The sequence below is a fragment of the Gopherus evgoodei genome, chromosome 3, assembly GCF_007399415.2.
Source record: "Gopherus evgoodei ecotype Sinaloan lineage chromosome 3, rGopEvg1_v1.p, whole genome shotgun sequence".
Classification (NCBI taxonomy): domain Eukaryota; kingdom Metazoa; phylum Chordata; order Testudines; family Testudinidae; genus Gopherus; species Gopherus evgoodei.
Window position 1 is genome coordinate 5,834,554 of NC_044324.1, and position 17,841 is coordinate 5,852,394.

Here is a 17,841-nt window from a genome sequence, read left to right on the forward strand (position 1 = left end):
CCGAGGCCCGGTTCCCCACCCCTGAGGGGATCCAAGTGCCCCCCCATTCAGGGACCCCCGAAGGCCCCCCCGAGGCCCGGCTCCCCACCCCTGAGGGGATCCAAGTGCCCCCCCCCTTCAGGGCCCCCCGGGAGCTGCCTGGGGCCGCGGCCGGGCCTGCCCGGCAGGGGTCGCTGCGGCCTCCCTGGCGCGGTGGGCGGGCTCAGTCCCTCCCCGCCCCGCAGCCGCCGCGGCCGGAGCCTGATGCCGGGAGCTCGGCGCTGAGCGGGGGGCTCGGGCCCGGAGATGGGGATTCTCAGCATCACGGACCAGGTACCGGGGCCGCCCCCCCCGGCCCCGCCCGCTACGCGAGCCCGGGGATTTGCGGCCTAGTGCGGAGCCGCCCCTCGGGGCCCGGGAGCGGCCTCCCCCCGCTCCGGCCCGGCCCAGCCCGGGGAGGGGGCCGAGCCGAGCCGGGCCGGGCCGGGCCGGGCCGAGCGCTGCCGCCTCAAGGCCGCAGCCGGGCTCCGCGCTGCCTGTTTCCCGCCCGAGGAGACGGAGCCCGGCCCCGCCGCCCGCCCGCCCGGTCTGCCCCGGGACCCCACCCCCTCTCCCCATCTCTGACCCCCGGGCCCCCCCGCCCCCCGGGGCCCCGTCCCCCGCCCCCCCGGGGCCCCACCCCCCCGTCCCCCATCTCTGACCCCCGGGGCCCATACCCTCTGTCCCCCGCCCCCCATCTCTGCCCCCTGGACCCCCACTCACCCTCTGCCCCCATCTCTGCCCCCTGGACCCCCACTCACCCTCTGCCCCCATCTCTGCCCCCCCGCCCCCATCTCTGCCCCCTGGACCCCCACTCACCCTCTGCCCCCATCTCTGCCCCCCGCCCCCATCTCTGCCCCCTGGGGCCCCACCCCCTGCCCCCATCTCTGCCCCCTGGACCCCCACTCACCCTCTGCCCCCATCTCTGCCCTCCGGGGCCCCACCCCCTGCCCCCATCTCTGCCCCCTGGGGCCCATACCCTCTGTCCCCCGCCCCCCATCTCTGCCCCCTGGACCCCCACTCACCCTCTGCCCCCATCTCTGCCCCCCGGGGCCCCACCCCCTGCCCCCATCTCTGCCCCCTGGGGCCCATACCCTCTGTCCCCCGCCCCCCATCTCTGCCCCCTGGGGCCCCACTCACCCTCTGCCCCCCGCCCCCATCTCTGCCCCCTGGACCCCCACTCACCCTCTTCCCCCATCTCTGCCCCCTGCCTCCTGGGACCCCGCCCGCCCCCTGCTCCCATCTCTGTACCCTGGGGCCCCAGCCCCTGCCCCCATCTCTGCTCCCTGCCCCCCATCTCTGCTCCCCAGGACCCCTGCCCCCCATCTCTGCCTTCGGACCCCTGGGGCCCCCATCCACCCCACCCCCATCTCTGCTCCCCACCCTCGGCTCCCCAGACCCCCCCCACCTACTCTCTGACCCCACCTGTGCACCCCGCCCCCATCTCTGTCCTCCATCTCTGCCCCCTCTGCCTTTCCCCTTCCCTGGTGCCCCCATCCATCCCCTGCTGCTCATCTCTGTCCCCATGTCTGCACCCCATCCCTACTCCCCACCCTCTCTGCCTTCTGCCCTCCCAGACCCCCACCTTCTCTCTGCCCTCACCTGTGTACCCTGCCCCCATTTCTGCCCCCTCTGTCTTCATCCCTCCAGTGCCCCCATTCACCCTCTGCTCCCTAACTCTGCCCCCATCTCTGATTCCTCTGCCTTTGCCCCCATCCACCCCCTGTACCCCGCCCCCAATCTCTGCTCCCTACCCTCTCTGCCTTCGCCCCCCCTCCCTGGAACCCCTATCCACCCCCTGCCTCCCCTCTGCCTTTGCCCCCTGGGGCCCCAACCCACCCTCTGCCCCCTGCCCCATCTCTGCTCCCCATTCTCTCTGCCTTTGGCCTCCTGGGCCCCACCCTATCTGCATCCATTTTTTCTCTCTTTCCGACCCACTGCTCTATTTCCACAGCGCCTGCCTCTTTGCCCCCCAGCTCTGCCCCTCCTCCCCGCGCCGCTTGGCCTGCCCTCATCTTTGCCTCCTTCCCTTTGCCCCCCCATATTGGTGTCCCCCATCTCCTAGCTCTGCTTGTTCCCCATCTTCTCCGTGCCTCCCCTGCTCCCATCTCCTTCTTTATCCCCCGTCGCCCCCAGCCATCCTTCCTACCCCCTTAATCCTCTCATCAACCTCTTTATCCCCCTGAAGCCTGGACAGTATTTGAGCCTCCCCATCTTCATTCCCTGCCTTTCTCCCTCTACACCCCCTCATCCCCCTTCCCGTTTCGGCCCCCCTCAGGCCAGAGGCGGGGCTTGGTTTGACACCACCCACAGTGTGCACCCCACTTTCACAAGTTAAGGGGTTATTCATCTCACATCCCACTTTCATCACTTGGGGGGGGGTTGGTGCCCCTGTGCTGTTGTATTGCCTGCCACTTCCCTGGGTATAATGAGGCTTTTCCCATGCACCTTGTTGCCATGGGAGGTGTATGTGAGTCAACTTCCCTACATACTGGGGGGGGGGTTGCACCCCACTTTCCTTGGGTGTGGATGTGAGTCAGTCCTGTCTGCACCCCACTTGACTTGTGTGTCAACCCCCAAAAACAGTAGGGCTGACTGATCTCTGTAGGTACCCCCCTCACCCAGGGGGTGGGGGAGGAAGAGTGGCTATACAGATGACTATGGCCACATACTATTCCCCTAAAAGGGTCAGGTTTCAACCATCTCTGCATTGTAAGGGGTATGAATGAAACATCCCAGCCCCAAGAAGCCTGAATCTCTTTTCCCCTCCCTGTCGGGTATGTACTTCACTTTCCTAAGGCAGAGTATATTGATACACAATCGTCACCCCCATTACTCCCTGGATGACGCCCAGCACCTCCCCCTACTCCTCCAAATATCCCACTGGCCTACAAACATCTCATCTTTAACCCCAATTTGACATAAGCCCTCTTTATCATACCCAGACAGTAGTGATTTCTGAGATCTGGGCTGCTGAGTCCTCCAAGCCAAATATTTACCCCTCCTGTGGTCCCTCACTGTTGCAATCTCACCGATAGGCTGTGCTTTTAAAGCCTCACATGGCGGGGAGAGAAGGGAACAGGGGAGTAACCTTTTTTTTTTTTTTTTTTTAGTAACCAAAACATTCAGCTTCCCTTGTGAATGGTGGGTGGGTGTGTCAGTCCCAGCACTGCTTGCAAGCTCTGCTGAAGTCCGTGCACCGCATAATTATCATCTATGCATCTATATGTATATTTTTTTTTGGAAATGTCTAATGCTGGATGCTGAGTCCACTGCATTCCACGCAAATGACTCGCTCGTTCCCTCTGACTGGGTGTTCCCCTACCTTTCGCTGTTTCATGCAGTGTTTGGATAGAGAGGGGAGAGGAAATGTGGAGTTAGCAGGGTAGTGAGGGGGGAGAGTCTGCCCTGGAAATGCAAGTTCAGGGTTCCCTCTGCTGAGCAGACCAGTCAAGATGATCAGATGCGGTTGGTGTTGGTTGTCTCCGGTGCTGGAATGAGTGAGGTAGACAAAACATGAGGGCAGGATGGAGTAGGCACAGAGCTGTCAGCTGCATCACCCCAGAAGCTGTGCTGCTTAGAGATCTGCTTTGCATAGAGAGCTGATTTGCTGCGCTACCTTGAGCAAAGGTTGGTGGTTTGTTTTCGGTCCTGGCCACAGTGCGCTTGGTTCTATACAGACGTAAAGGTGGCTGCGGTCCCTGCCCCAAAGAGCTCCCAGGATAAAGGACAGAAAGTACAATCTAGGCCTGGGTGACAGGAAATCCGCAGCGGGTTCTGTTACTGCTGCAGAGAGGCGCAGGGTAGCTGCCAAAGCTTAGGGCTCCCTTGGGGGATGCTCACCCACCGTAACCAAACCTGCACCAGCTTCCCAGGAGGGTATGTTCCCCCCGTGCCCTCAGAACGGAAGATACCAGTCGGGATTCTGACTTTCCCTGAGATCGGTCTTCCAGGGTACCGCTCCTGTTAACTGCATGCTCTCGGCCACTGAGAGGGGTCGGAAGGTGGATTATAGAGTGAAGTAAGGGACGGGACAGGGATTTGTGGTGTACATCGCAAGTGCTTGCCCGTAAAGATCCATTTTAGGCTAGTGGGATCAGTGTTGGTATTTTCTGGCTATAGCCAAATCTTATGGCAACTGAAGCTAGACCCGGAGGTAGTGATGGGAGAGGTGAAGAGGGTTTGGCTGTTACCCGCAGCATGAGATTTGAGCAAAGGGACCCGCTCTGGGCCATGTTCACTCTCTTGCTATTGACAATCCATACGTGGGTTCTGAAAAGAGGGTCTTCGGGTTCAGAGCCTGCCCCTCACTGAGTGACCCCCAAAATTTAGCTTTCCTGAGTATTTGCTCATCGGCTGCTTGATCCTGTTGGGAGCAGATGGCTCAGGGGATTTGGGAGACGGATGCAGCATCTTTCCCCTCTAAGGCACTTGTTAACATTCAGGCTGGGTAAGAAGTGTAGGAATTGCTAGACCGGATCATACCTGTCATTCATCGAGACAGTATTTTGTCTCCGACAGTGGCCAGCATTGGCCACTTCAAAGGACGTTGCAAGAAGCCCCTGGGAAGGTAGATGTGGGATAATCTACCCCCTGCAAAGGTCTCATCCCAATAATTAGAGAGTGGTTTAAGCCATGAAGCTTGATGGTTTATATCCCTTCCTAAACGAGTTTTGTTGGCATTATAACTTCTTATAAATGGCCAGTCCCTCTTCGAGTTTTACAAAGTCTTTGACCTCCACAACAGAGCAATCAAAAGCCATTGCCAGCTGTCGAGTGTGGCCCCTGTGTGAAATGGGTTTGAGTCTCGGTCCTGTTCCCAGTGGGCAAGTGTCCACATCAGGAAAACCTTCACAGCTAGCAGCAGTTGGCCCACTTCTTGGCAGAGAGGCTAAGGGGACAGATTCCCACTGATATCTGGCCAGGATCAGGGCCTGACTGGATGGTCCTGCCCCCCCACCCCCAGATGTAGCACTTCTTCAGCTCGTGGCTTTATTCCCTAGGGTGGATAACCCGGAACATTCACTTCGCTTCAGTTTTTTAATCCTTGCAGAAGCAGCAGCCCCTCTCTCTCCTCTTGTTTTTTTAAAGAGAAATTGACTTGTATAAATATTAAAAGCCTTCAGCTGCAAGGAGTGGGGGAGAATTCCTGTCAGATGCCACAGCTGGGCCTGTCGCCACAGCTGCAGCTCACTAGAATGGCTCAGTAGATGTTGCCTTTGCTGTAGAAGCAGGAGTCCCAAACAAACCCAGGTGGCGTGAGGTGACTAACTTGTCGGGCTGGTCTTGGGGCATATGAATGATGTTGCCGGCCATCCTCCCATCCCTGTCCTTGCACATTCATTTTACCTGCTTCACAGCTTGATTGTCTTTCTCTTTGCAGCCTCCTCTGGTCCAAGCCATCTTCAACCGTGATCTAGAGGAGGTGCGGTCGTTGCTGAACCAGAAAGAGAATATCAATATATTGGTGAGTGCTGGAGCAGCAACTGCCTGGCCCAGCATGGCACGCTGACCCTCCTGTCTCAGATTGACCTGTCCTCCTCCGTTTTGCCTCTGAAATATGCTTGTGTAGCCAAAGCAGAGAGGGTGGAACTGTTACGCTTCTGGTAAGCTGAGTGAGAATCTTTTCTGCAGTGTGATCCAGTGGTTAGAGCAGGCAACTTAGAGGCAAGGCTCCTAGGTTCTATTCCTGGCTTTGCAACCTTGGCTCAGATTTTTAAAGGTATTTAGGGGTTGCAACACCTAACTGACTTAGGCTCCAGAGGTAGGCCTTGGGATGCCTAAATATCTTTAAAAATCTGGGCCTTTGTCCTCTGGCCTCCCTCTCCCTATCTGTAAAATGGGCTTAATGGTACATCCTAGTCACTGGGAGACTTGCCTGCTATTTATAATGTTCAGACAATGCAGCGTCTTGTCGGGTTTCTGCTCTTCATTTGAAGGCTGCAGGTGAATGGAAGGGCAGTGAACTGGGACTAGTTTGGCTGCATCCCCAGCATCCCTTGCTCTCCTTTGGAACCGATGAGAGCAGGGCTGAGCTGTCTGTGTTGAGGCTGCCCTGATTGGTGGGGCAGAACTAACGTCCCAAGGAATACAGATGCACTTTCACTGCCCCTCTTTTAAATTTGGCTGCGGAGTGCACCTGAGCAGGGTGGGGATGGCCGAAATGCAGCCTTGCAGGTGCTACCACCTGGCTGTTCTCATGTTGGGTAAGGAGGTGTGGCTTGCTAGGCCCAGAATGCAGTGGTCCAGATTGAGTTGTTTGAGTTGGCCTTTGAATGAAGATGCCACATTGAATGCTGCAGTCTTCAGACCACACCCCGTCTTCAGGACGAATAGTAGTTGCCAGATCATTCACTCTCTTGCCAGTCAGATGTATCCTTCTAGCTCCTGGTAATGCTCATTTTGGGTGCCCTTGCTTCAGAGGCCTCCTGGGTTGATCGTGACCCTTGATGTAACCTGAATAGCCAGCCCTGAGGAAGAGGAGTGTAAAATCCACATGCAAAGTTCCAATCAGACTTGGATGCAAACGCTCCCTTAATCTGGTTTAACAAGATTCCTGCGAACAAACCAGTGGCAGGTGTGTGGCTGAGAGAGGTGACTCTGTCTGTCGAGTAGGCTGGTGAATAGATTCCAAGGCCAGAAAGGGGGACCACTGCGATCATCCGATCTGGCCTCCTGAATCACACAGACCAGAGAGCTGCCCTGAAACACTTCCTACTTGGACTAGAGCGGATCCAACCTCGATCTGAAAACTGCCACGACAGAGAGTCCACCAGGACCTCTAGTAAATTATCCCAGTGATGACCCTCACTGGGTCAGCCTCGCTGTCTGTCCACGTGTGGCGCTGGGGGACTGGCTCTGGATCAGTGACTAGTTGCTCTTTTAGGCTGTGTGTCTTGGTCAGTGTCGTGGGTTCTGGGTAAGTGGCTGAGTCCAGTTCGCATCTTACTCTCTGATAGGTTGTGGGGCATTACCGAGGTTTTCACTGCATGCTGCTCCCAGCTCTGCTTTGGCCTAGTGTTTTTTTTTCTGCATGCTCTTGGCCATTGCATCTAATGTGTCCGCCACTTTCTGTCCATGCTGCAGCATGCACAGGGCTAGCACGGTTGTGTACTCTGAGTGAATAGTGCACGGGAGCAGCATAGATCTGGGTCGAGCATCGTGGGCTCTGCTGGCTCAGAGGGGAGGCCCAGCACTGTTTTTGGTGCCAGCCACTGGAACTAATGATTAGATCATATCTTAACATGTTACAAAGGGATCGGGAGACTTTGTTCCTTGGCTGCCTCCTTTAGGGACGTGATAATTCTATAGTCTCCTTCTCTTTAAAGGGAGTTGATCAGGATCATCCTTTCTCTAAAATGCTTTTGCTCTGTTGCCCAAAAACAAGAGAATGATTAACACTTAACGCATGTATCTCTTCGGGTGCTGATTTCACTTGGGAATGAGATTGGTCAATTTCACTTTCTGCTTCTCCAGATTGTTTGTCAGTCCTACCAGTCGTTTTCTTGATTCTCTCTTTTTTTTAACTCGATGAAAAAAAATACAAATTTTGTTAAATGCAACTAAAAGGTGGGACCTAAATCTCTCTTCTGTGCCCCTCTAACCCACTTGGTGTTTGCTGAGACTGAGCCAAATGCCTCAAGGAAGAGGTTACGCAGGGGCCAGCAGAAAGCAAAGAAAACTGATCCTATCTACGCTGTGCTTCCTGCACCTCTGTAGCCTCTCCCAGTCTTTTGGGCTTGGTGCGTTTTGGGAGCTGCTTGTGGTGCTCACAAGCTTTTATTGTTGTTGGCACTTGACCTAGAATGACGGGATGTGAAGGGCATGCGGAGCACCAGGGTAATACTGCTTGGTGGTTTTATAAACCTTTCATGTAGGGGCCTCCAAGCACTTTGCAAACCTTCATGAAGCTTTACCACCCTATGAGCTAGATGCCATCTCTGTTTAGGGAAGCTGGAGCAGGGAGGAAGTGAAGTAACTTGTCCAAGGTGACAGAGCTAGAAATTAGCCACCTGAGTCCTGGCTCCCAGCCCCCTGCTCTAACCACTAGCCCCCACTCACCTTCCTGAACTGGGAATAGACCCCTGGATTCCTGGCTCCCAGCCCTGTTCTAACCATTAGACCCCACTCACCTCCCTGAACTGGGAATAGACCCCTGGATTCCTGGCTTTCAGCCCTGCTCTAACCACTAGACCCCACTCACCTCCCCAACCTGGGAATAGACCCCTGGATTCCTGGCTCCCAGCCCTGCTTACCTGACAGATACCCTGAAATGGACTGAGGTATGAAAGGTAGTCCATTGCTTCCTCACCACACTGTCTGTTATTGCTGGCCCTAAGCAGACTCCTCCATCCACTTAGACTTACCCAGATGTCCTCAGGGCAGGAAGCAACATCTGGGTCTTTAGGATGGGGGAAGTTGGATGGGGAAGGAGCAGTGTTTGCTGTGTGGGTAGTTGCATCACGACCTTTTCTTATCTCCCTGGGCAGGACCAAGAACGACGAACCCCACTGCATGCTGCTGCCTACTTAGGAGATGTCCCAATCATTGAGCTCCTAATACTGTCAGGTAAGACCCGCAACTGTCTCTGCCCAGTACAGCCGGCTGCATGGACGTGCTCAGGTTAGGCGGCCTGGCCCTCCTGCGGGTCTAATGTGGAAGGGATGCTGCTCAAGGGCATGCAGGTACAAGGGTTTTTCATCCACAGGAGAATTGGTGCTTGAGTCACAAGGGAAATGTCATTAGTTGCTCTCACCCAGATGCCAAGAGGAGGTTTGTGCAAATCTTAAAACAACCTGGAACTGGAATATTGGGGGGTTAGGGGGCTGCGGATTGGGACTGAGGGGCACCAGCAGACCTGGGGAGGGGAGCAGTGAATTGGGATTGGGGGGGAGCCTACCGCTGTAATACTTGGGGACTGTGGGGTCAGGATTGGGGGGCATTGACCGAATTCTATGGTGGGAGCCCGGGGCTGGGGTAGCAGGGACTGTGGGTCAGGGATTGAAGGATAGTGACAGAACTGGCTGGGGGAAAGCCTTGAACAGCAGGAGTGGGATGGGGAGCCGCAGATCTGGATCATTTGTCAGGTGTGGGATGAGGACTAGAGAATTTTGCTCAGCACCTGCCTGCTGCATGCGTGGCTCTAACCCAAGGTACCAGCCCCTCCATTTTCCTCTGAAACGGCTCAAATCTACATCCAGGCTTGCTCTCCACACACAATGGACGGGAGAAAAAAGGACCCTAATCTGGCATTCATTGTCATTGCTCCCTCTAGGTGCCCTTGACTTGTCAGCAGTTTGCTGGTGGCGTGGAAGAGCCCCTCGTGATCCTAGACCAGCCCCAACAGAGGTGTTTCACGTGGCTTTCAGGGCAGGGCAGCTCTATGCAGTAGAGCTGGGGCAGCTGGGTTTTGATGGTCCTAGCCTGGCACAGAGAATCTTGATTAGGCAGAGCAGGGATGACAAAAGCCAGGCCTGCCGACTTCTGCAGTGCGGCTCTGGTCTTCTTCACCTGTACACAGAGGCACAGCATACAAAGACCTACAGATTCCAGCATGAAATGCGCCATCTTTGTCTGAGCAGCCTCCTTTTAAATCATGATGACGAACTGCATTCTGGGACTGATAGTCTTGTGGCCGCTGAGATGAAGGTGGAGCAGTGTGTGCTGGGAAATGTAGTTTTTTTCCATTTACCTCAGTGCTGCATTCCCTGTGCTTCATGCCAAGGAGCTGCAGCCCTCTGCTGGGCGTAGCTTATCCCCCTGGTGCCGGAGCGTGTGTCTTGTAGCATCTAAAGGAAGGGCAGAGCTACGCTACAGAAGCACCACAGTCTAGTGTTAGACAGTGACAGAAGGGGTCTGTGGATGTAGGTAGAGCTCTTCCATCGGCCCAGCTGTGTCTACAGTGCGGTTTCGATTGGCTTAACTTCTGGCTCTGAGGCGTGAAGGTATAAGTGTTGACTAGCCCTAAAGCTCAATATGTTTCCTTCTTTAACCGAAGAAATTGACATACTGTCTGACCAAGCAGATACAGCGATGGTGCCTTGGAGCATCTGGCAGTCTTGTACCCCAGCAGTGCTCCTTGCCCAGATGTGCTCACCTCCTCTTTCTGCTCCATCTCCTCAGGTGCTAACGTAAATGCAAAGGACACTGTTTGGCTAACCCCGCTGCATCGCGCCGCAGCTTCTCGCAATGAGGTAGGTGCCCTTGCAAGCCTCACAGTAATGAATCGGTCTGTCTCCTCTGGGCTCTTTTTTGAGTAACTGTTTTCTTCCCCTTGCTTTCTGCATGCCCGCGCTGAGTCCAGTGAGAGCCCTGGGGGGAGTAGATGTTCCCTTTTGACGCAGTTAAAGGACCATCCAGACCCCATAATAATTTGGAAAATAGAACTGGGAAAGACCCATAATACTCCCTTTATTCCACCCCCAATATGTGGGTTCTCCCTGCAACATCTTCCCATTAGGGCTTTGTCTTGTTTTAAATGCCCCACGTGATGGGGCTGCCACCTCTTTCTTTTAGGAGATGATGCTGCAGCCTAATGGATCTCATTGTCAGGGTGTATTTCCTGATATTCAGCCTTCCCTGGGCTTAACTTCACTTTATTCATTGTAATAATACTCCTGGGACCACCCTAGCCAATTCCCCTCCCACCGTGATGCTTACACCTTTCAGCTGTCTGCTAGTATCACGTCTGCCCCCTCCGAGGGCTCTCTTCTGCCGTCATGTCTGTGCACATAAGTTTCTTTGCAGGCAGTGGCAGTTCTGTGTGCAGCAGGCGCCCGATAATGTTGTTTAGCCAAGGTACACGTAGTTAAATCTTTCCTCACGTGCAGCTCTCTGCATCGATTTTCAGCGTGTTCCTGTGACATTGATAAAGGTCAAGCACAATTCCTCCGTGGATGAATAGAATTGAATCTGTCAGCATGCATAGTACAGACGGGTGGCCACTGACGACATGGGCAGCAGAACAGGCTGGAGGTGCCAGGCTAGTCAGTGTCTCCTGAGCGCTAAAAAAGGGGCTTTTGTACCAGGTGACTACTCCCTGGCATCCCACGTGCGAGCTACTGATGGGAGTTTCTCTTGTATGCCAGGAGTAGCGATTAGGTGTCTCAGAAATTTATTCTTCCTACTTCCTCCGTGCTCCGTCCTTTCTGCAGTTCGGTGAGCAAGTGTTGTCAAGCGCTCACCTTCCCCACTCAAATGTCCCCCGCAAAACTAAGCAAGGATTTAAAACTTTGAACCGAAACATCGTGAAGTTGCCACTTTAGTCGCAGTTCCTTTCGGTGCTGGTCCCCAAGAGATCTGTATCCGGAGGGAAACATCAGAGCTCCTTCATCACTAGCCAGTTTGGTCCAGTTCTGGGCAGAGATGCTTTGAAAGGGGGGCTTTTGTTTTGGTCACAGGTTGTGAGATGGGTGGCAGAGGTTGGCTAAACAAATATAGAATCATAGGATCATAGGACTGGAAGGGCCCTCGAGAGGTCGTCTAGTCCAGTCCCCCACACTCATGGTAGAACTCAGTATTTCCTGGACCATCCGTGACAAGCATTTGTCCAGCCTCCTCTTAAAAATCTCCAGTGATGGAGACTCCACAGTCTCCCTGGGCATTTTATTTCTGTGCTTGATCACCCTGGCAGGAAGTTTTTCCTAATGTCCAACCTAAACCTCCCTTGCAGCAGTGGAAGCCAATGGACATATGGACGGCTTGAGGGAGAGCGGAGCATTGTGGTCTAGTGGCCGGAGCAGGGGACTGGAAAGCTGAACCTTGTCACTAATGTGCTACATGGACTTGGGCAAGCTGCTTTGCCCCTCTGTGTCATAGGCTTGGCTGCTTCTGGAATAGGAGTAGGAGCCAGCCTACCTTTCAGGGGGTTGTAGGGTGCATTGTTGGCAAAACCCTTTGAGGTGGGCTAGAGAAAGGCAGAACGCCACGGCAGAGAGGAAGAACCCCGTGAGTCCTGGGCAGCGGGAGAATTCCTGCTAATCGTATTAGAACCGAGGAGGAGTGGGGAGCGTCTCAAAGGCACCGAAGGCATTTAAGAGCACAAATCCCACTGGCCCTCAATGGAACTTGAGCATCTAAATCTCTTAGGTGCTTTTGAAGATCTTCCCCATGGAATCTATCCCAGCGCTGGAGACATTTCCAGGCAGGCAGTTGCAGCCCTGTTCTGGGTCCTGGCTTTGGATTTGAGGGCTGCGTGCATGACGAGGGTGAGCTGGGGTCTCTATTGTCCCCACCATTGCGCTGTTGGAGTGCCTTGCTCTCTGCTCTCAATCAGGGCCCTTGGAAGGGGCCTTTCTGCTCTGCTCACCAGTGCTCCCTGGAGGAAATCTGCCTGGAAAAGTGCTGAACTTCTTCATTCTCCCCTAGAGCCAGTTAACTTGTGTAATGGCTTTTCTCTGCTACCCCCATGGCTTCAGGCCATGTCCAACCACTGAGCAGCCTAACCTAAGCCACCTCCCAATCCCCACACACTTAGGAAGTGTTGCATTCCTGCTCAGGATGAGCCAGCCCCCTGGGAAAGGGGGTTGTGGTGCATTGTCCTTGGAAAAGGGGGGGAATGATGATAAAATATAGGTCAGTGGTTCACATGGGTCTGCGTCTGCGATCCTCACACCTCATGAGTCACTCAAGAACACTCATTAACTGCAAGATCACAGGACTCGGTGCTGGGGATTTTGCGCTGGGGAAGGGTGTCAGATCATGCCAGAGGCCTCTCTTTAGCCTTAGAATGGGCCATACAGGAAACAGAAGGCAGGTTTCCCTCATGTGCCATGTACTCCCCCATGTGACTTTGGAGGGGCCTTCTTAAGGGGCGAGGGGGCGTTCTGTCTCCAGGGCTCAGTCAGTCCTTGGCTGAGGCTGCCAGCAGGAGCCTGGCGGAGGGCAGCTGCTGCTGTGATTTGGAAGATGGCTAGTGGCCCTCTGGGAACTACACCGAGAAACTTCACGCAAGGGCCACCAAACAGTTCACGAGCCTTTTGGTCGCTCTCGAGCTGGGCTGGATTCAAACCTGCCACCTAGACAGTCCATGGCCCACCCTGAGCCCCCCAGCACGATTCCACCATGAAAGGCCCAGGGCAAAGGAGTGCTCTTACCTGGCCAGTGCCCACGTGAGGGCACAGAGCAGCATTCTGGGACACGTGCTCCGTCTGCGTGTTCCCAAGGATCCTGCGAGCCGCCAGCCCCCGGGGTGATGAAGAACGAGGGGATCTTGTCAGGGCAAGGGACTTGGGTTGGAGTCAGAGGCATGGGGAGGTCTGTGCTGTTCCCTGCTGAGGAGGAACACGCTCTCCGTTCTAGAGGCATCACTCTTGCATGCTGACGGTTTGGAGAAGCAAAGCTGAAGTGGAACCGCTTGTGGTGGGCAGAGGGGGTCTCTGGAGGAACAGTGCCAGCTGCTCCCTGCACCAAGGCGGATGTAGCTAGCTTCAGATCCCCGAGGGGCTTGGCTGGAGAATGGAGCTTTAAAAAGCATCCCATTTTGTAGCTTCCCCGCCTGATTTCAGGCCCTCGGTCGTTCACACGTTGTCCCGCTGTCTGGCTCCAGTAGGCTGGTTCAGTGGTTTAGCCAGCTGTCTTAGTTGTTTTTTCAAGGCCGTACCTCTTCCTCTCTCAGCAGGGGCTTTGGGTCAGGGGCAGCATCCTTTCCTCTTACTGGAATGGCTTAGTGACGATAAATTAACCTCCCTTTGAGGCTTGTCACTGACCAGTAGGAGTCACTCTAGGGTGAAACAGGCGCAGTCTTGTGAGGGCCCAGCTGCCCACAGGGTAAGGCTCAGTTGTCCTGGTAAGCCAAAGGAACTTAGGCACCCAGCATCCATTGAAATTCCATCTGGTGGGGGGCGGGAAGGGGCCTGTGAAGACCCCAGTCTGGGGCCCCTCAGTGTTCTGGCTGTGGGATCTTGGTTATCATCGGCGAGTGCCTGTGACTCTGTCTAGATTTCAGTGGTTTTGAAAAAGAAAAATCACACAATGAAATGAAGGACTAATACGAGTATCGCTAGCTGGTGCCTGATATGGTGCCCACTGCCCCAGCCAACTCTGCCAGCTAGCACCCAGTCCTGAAGGGCAAACCTTGTCTCCCAGCCCTTCCAGTCCAGGCTGCTTCTGGGCAGGGGCGATTGGGCTGAATTGTCAGGGCCGTGTTTTTGGAGGTGCGGATAGAATTCGCCCCAGAGCTGAGCCCATCGTAGGCTGCTCAGCTGCTTCAGCCCCAGGAAAACAGAGGTGTTTCACATGTGATAGCCAGCACACTGAACATCATTGTGGAGACAGGGCAGGTTGTAGCTTACTGGGTGTCAGCTGGGTAATGCGTGTTAAGCTACAATGTGCAGTGTCTGCACTAGGGTTTTGTACCATCCTAGCTAACGTGTGATCGTTACACCAGTTTTAAAACGCCGCCAGGCCTTTTAGTCCTAGTGGAGACAGGGCCTGAGGGCCAGTCTCTCTCCCCGACAGAGCCACCCTTCTGCAGCAGGCTGCGTCTCGGCAGGGTGCCATTGAAAGGGGAAGATGATGGGCAAGGCAAACGCAGCCATGATGATGAGTGTGGTGTGCAAACCCAACCAAACTGCAGCCTTCCCAGACCAGCTTGGCCCACTCTGATATCCAGCAGCTGTGATCGAGATGAAGCATTGCATGCTGGGAGTTGTAGTCCCTGGGCAAGCTGTGGGCTGCTGTTACCGATCTAAGAGGCAGGTAGGGTAACCAGACTCGTTGCTAGTGATGAACCTGCTCCTTCACCCCTGACTGCTTGGTTTAATTTCAAGACCGAATGGTGCTGCTTAGCTCCCGAGGCTTTGTCTGCCCCCAGCGACGTGGGGTACAGCCACCCTTTCTCTGTCCTGGCAGAAGGCACTTAACCTCCTCCTGAAGCACTCAGCGGACGTCAACGCCCGCGATAAGTTCTGGCAAACGCCGCTCCACGTCGCTGCTGCCAACAGAGCCACCAAGTGCGCGGAGGCCATCATCCCCCTGCTGAGCAGCGTCAACGTGGCAGATCGCACAGGCCGCACAGCGCTGCACCACGCTGTGCACAGCGGCCACATCGAGGTGAGTGGCCTGCACCTGCGTGTTCCTCCCCGAGGGGGTGCGGGCGGGTGGTCCGGAGGGAGGAGGCTCTCGGGACTTGGGGGTTCTCAGTCTGGTACTGTGACCTTGGCATCTCGGCTTCCCTGTCTGTGAAGCGAGGGTGATCTCTTGAGGGAAGGGACTACATGGAAATGACGCGGTGACCGACAGGCTCGGGACTCTGGCCAAGTTGCTTTATCTGTTGTTTGTCTGCAGCAGTCTGTCCGCCTTTTGGCTTGGGAGCTCATTGGATCAGGGGCTGCATTCCATGCTGTGTGCGCAGCGCCTGACACAATGGGGCCCTGCAGCTGATCAGAGCCTGGAGGCGTTCCCAGAATACAAATATGGGGGAGCCATAAAGCATTGCTAAGCTGCTGGCTAGAAGGGGGGAAGTGCTTCGTCCTTAGTTGCATGCACTCCATGTGCAGGATTCTCAGCCAGGGCAGAGAGGAGCTGGGGGTGGGCATGGACACCCAACATGCAGCGTCTGTTTCCTGCCCTCTGAACCCCTCTGTCATGCCATGACCTCCTCCAGCCGCATCCCCGGCTGGCCAGGTTCAGCCAGGCAGGCTGGGGCTGCCGTTACGTTTAAATTGTGGCAGTGCCTGGAGGCCAGCTGGGCCCCATCGCTCCAGGTGCCACAGAAAGCGTGAGGCTCTTGTGTGTGCTGGGGCGGGGTTGGCGGAATTTGATGGGAGCCGCTCCTCTGACTGCTGCCTCTCTCCTCCAGATGGTGAACTTGCTCTTAAACAAGGGAGCCAGCCTGAGCACGTGTGACAAGAAGGAACGTCAGCCCATCCACTGGGCAGCCTTCCTAGGTACAGCACCCTTTGTTAGCTGGCCCTGTTCTGATACAGGTACTTCCTAGTTCCCCAGCATCCCCTTTTGGGACTCCCCTGCAGGTACAGCTAGTGGCACAGGCAGTGAGTCTGGGCAGGGGAGGGGGCTCACCACTGGGGGTGTTCTCCCCTTCCCCCCCAGTCTCACCAGTTCTGCACATAGAACCCCAAAACTGTCCCCTCCCTCTGCAGCTGTGAGCCCTTTGGGTGTCATGCAGCACCTGGGCCTGACTCCTGTGTAACTCTGTGTTCAGCAGCCAGGGCTCCAGATCTCTCTTGTCCCGGGCCTGGGTGCATTCGGCATCACGTGGCTGGCCATGTTGGAGGAGAAGGGACAGAGCCGCGGAGATCTGGTGGGCAGGGTGGGAGGAGAACCCTTTTCTGGACTCTCCCATCAGCGTGTGGCTGCAGGGGGGTGGGGGAGATATTGGACTTTGTAGGGGTGCGTGGCACCTTTCGTATGCAAAAGAATGTTATAAAGGTGTAATGGGGTGGTCTGCCTCGCAAAGGCCGGGGGCCAGCCAGCCCGGATTGCTCGGCCTGCCTGTGCCACAGGTAACTACCTCCCGCCCTCAGGAGCAGGACACTCTGGGGTCAGGTGATGGCAGAGAACTCAGGTTGAGACCAAGCTGGGCTTCTGGGGAAGGCCCTGATTAGGGGCGGGGAGGACCCCAGGGAAGCAGCCTGGGCATCAAGGCTCTACCCATGAAAGGCAGCCCAGAGGGGGTGATGGGAAACTGAGGCAGGGGGTGTACAGGGCAGGTACATCCTGTGACATACAGCCTCTTCTCTCCTAACTTACGGGGGAGCAAAGTCTGGGCAGTGACAGCCGGGGTCAGCCTTGTGCTACTTCTTACGCTGCCGTCAGGCCCAAGTCCTGCTGGCATTAGCAGGCCATGGCCAGTGACAGGGCGCTGCACCAGGGGACAGCACTAATATTATGCCACTGCTGCGCAGGCAGGGAAAAGCAGGTCCCCTCCCATTGCTGGTGCTGGTGTCAAACAGACAGCCTGTGGGATTCCCTGGCTGGAGGATTGAACTGCGGGGAGTTAGGAGGATACGGAGCCTAGACAAAGTTCTTGATCCACGTATCCAAGCCCCTGCCCATCCCATGTGGAGCAAGTGAAGCCAAACTAAGACGTTTCTATCTGAATCGCCTTATTAGCAAGCTTCAGGGCATGGCTGGGGGGCAGGGAATCTTTCCCCCTCTGGGCCGCCCAGCTGGCTGTTCCATGAAACGCGATGGCGGGTCCCAGTCCAATGTCTGGTGGCTGCGTATCGACCCTGACTCCTCCATCGCCGCCGACTCGGTCGCCGTGCTTGGGACTCACCAGCCGCTGAGTTCCTGTTTCCTTTGCACAGGGCATTTGGAAGTTCTGAAGCTGCTGGTGGCCCGGGGCGCTGACATCATGTGTAAGGATAAGAAGGGTTACACCTTGCTCCACACGGCAGCAGCCAGTGGCCAGGTTGAGGTCGTGAAACATCTGCTGAGGCTGGGAGTCGAGGTGAGGCCAGTGGCGGCTTGGCCAACTCCAGTCCAGCGCCAGTGCGGGACCCTGGCTCCATTTCTAATGCAGACTTGAAGGAAGGCACTGGGTCTAGGCAGACGCTGGGGGATGTCCCAGGAGAGCGTACGGTGTTAGTCCTTGGATAGGTGGCTGCCAAGGAAATCCATGGGGATGCTGGAAATTCCCTGGCTGTCGTGGGGGTAGTGAGGGGGCATTCTCACCTGCTGAGGCTGCATGGATCCACATGGGATGCTGCTGGACTTGAAGCTAGAGAGGGAAAGCTGAAGCCCTGGTCACCTGTGCTTCTTAAAGATCCACCAGTGCTTTCCCCAGGAGTTAGGGGAGTTAATGCCATTGTCCTACCCAGATTCCCCCTGGAGTTAACAGTGTTTGGCCCTTGTTTCTGT

General features: G+C 55.8%; 1 protein-coding gene across 2 annotated transcripts in view; it reads left to right on the forward strand.

Moving 5' to 3' along the window:
* Positions 1–225: 225 nt before the first annotated feature.
* ANKRD52 (ankyrin repeat domain 52) overlaps positions 226–17,841 on the forward strand; it is a 49,568-nt gene continuing 31,952 nt past the window's right edge. The window contains exons 1-7 of one of the 2 annotated variants that reach the window (XM_030554714.1): positions 226–312; positions 5,402–5,485; positions 8,508–8,586; positions 10,141–10,211; positions 14,869–15,069; positions 15,818–15,944; positions 17,289–17,431. In XM_030554714.1, coding sequence (XP_030410574.1) covers positions 286–312; positions 5,402–5,485; positions 8,508–8,586; positions 10,141–10,211; positions 14,869–15,069; positions 15,818–15,944; positions 17,289–17,431 — 732 coding nt within the window. In that variant the 5' untranslated portion in view covers positions 226–285. The remainder of the gene's footprint in view (positions 313–5,401; positions 5,486–8,507; positions 8,587–10,140; positions 10,212–14,868; positions 15,070–15,817; positions 15,945–17,288; positions 17,432–17,841) is intronic. The other variant, XM_030554715.1, reaches the window with a different exon arrangement.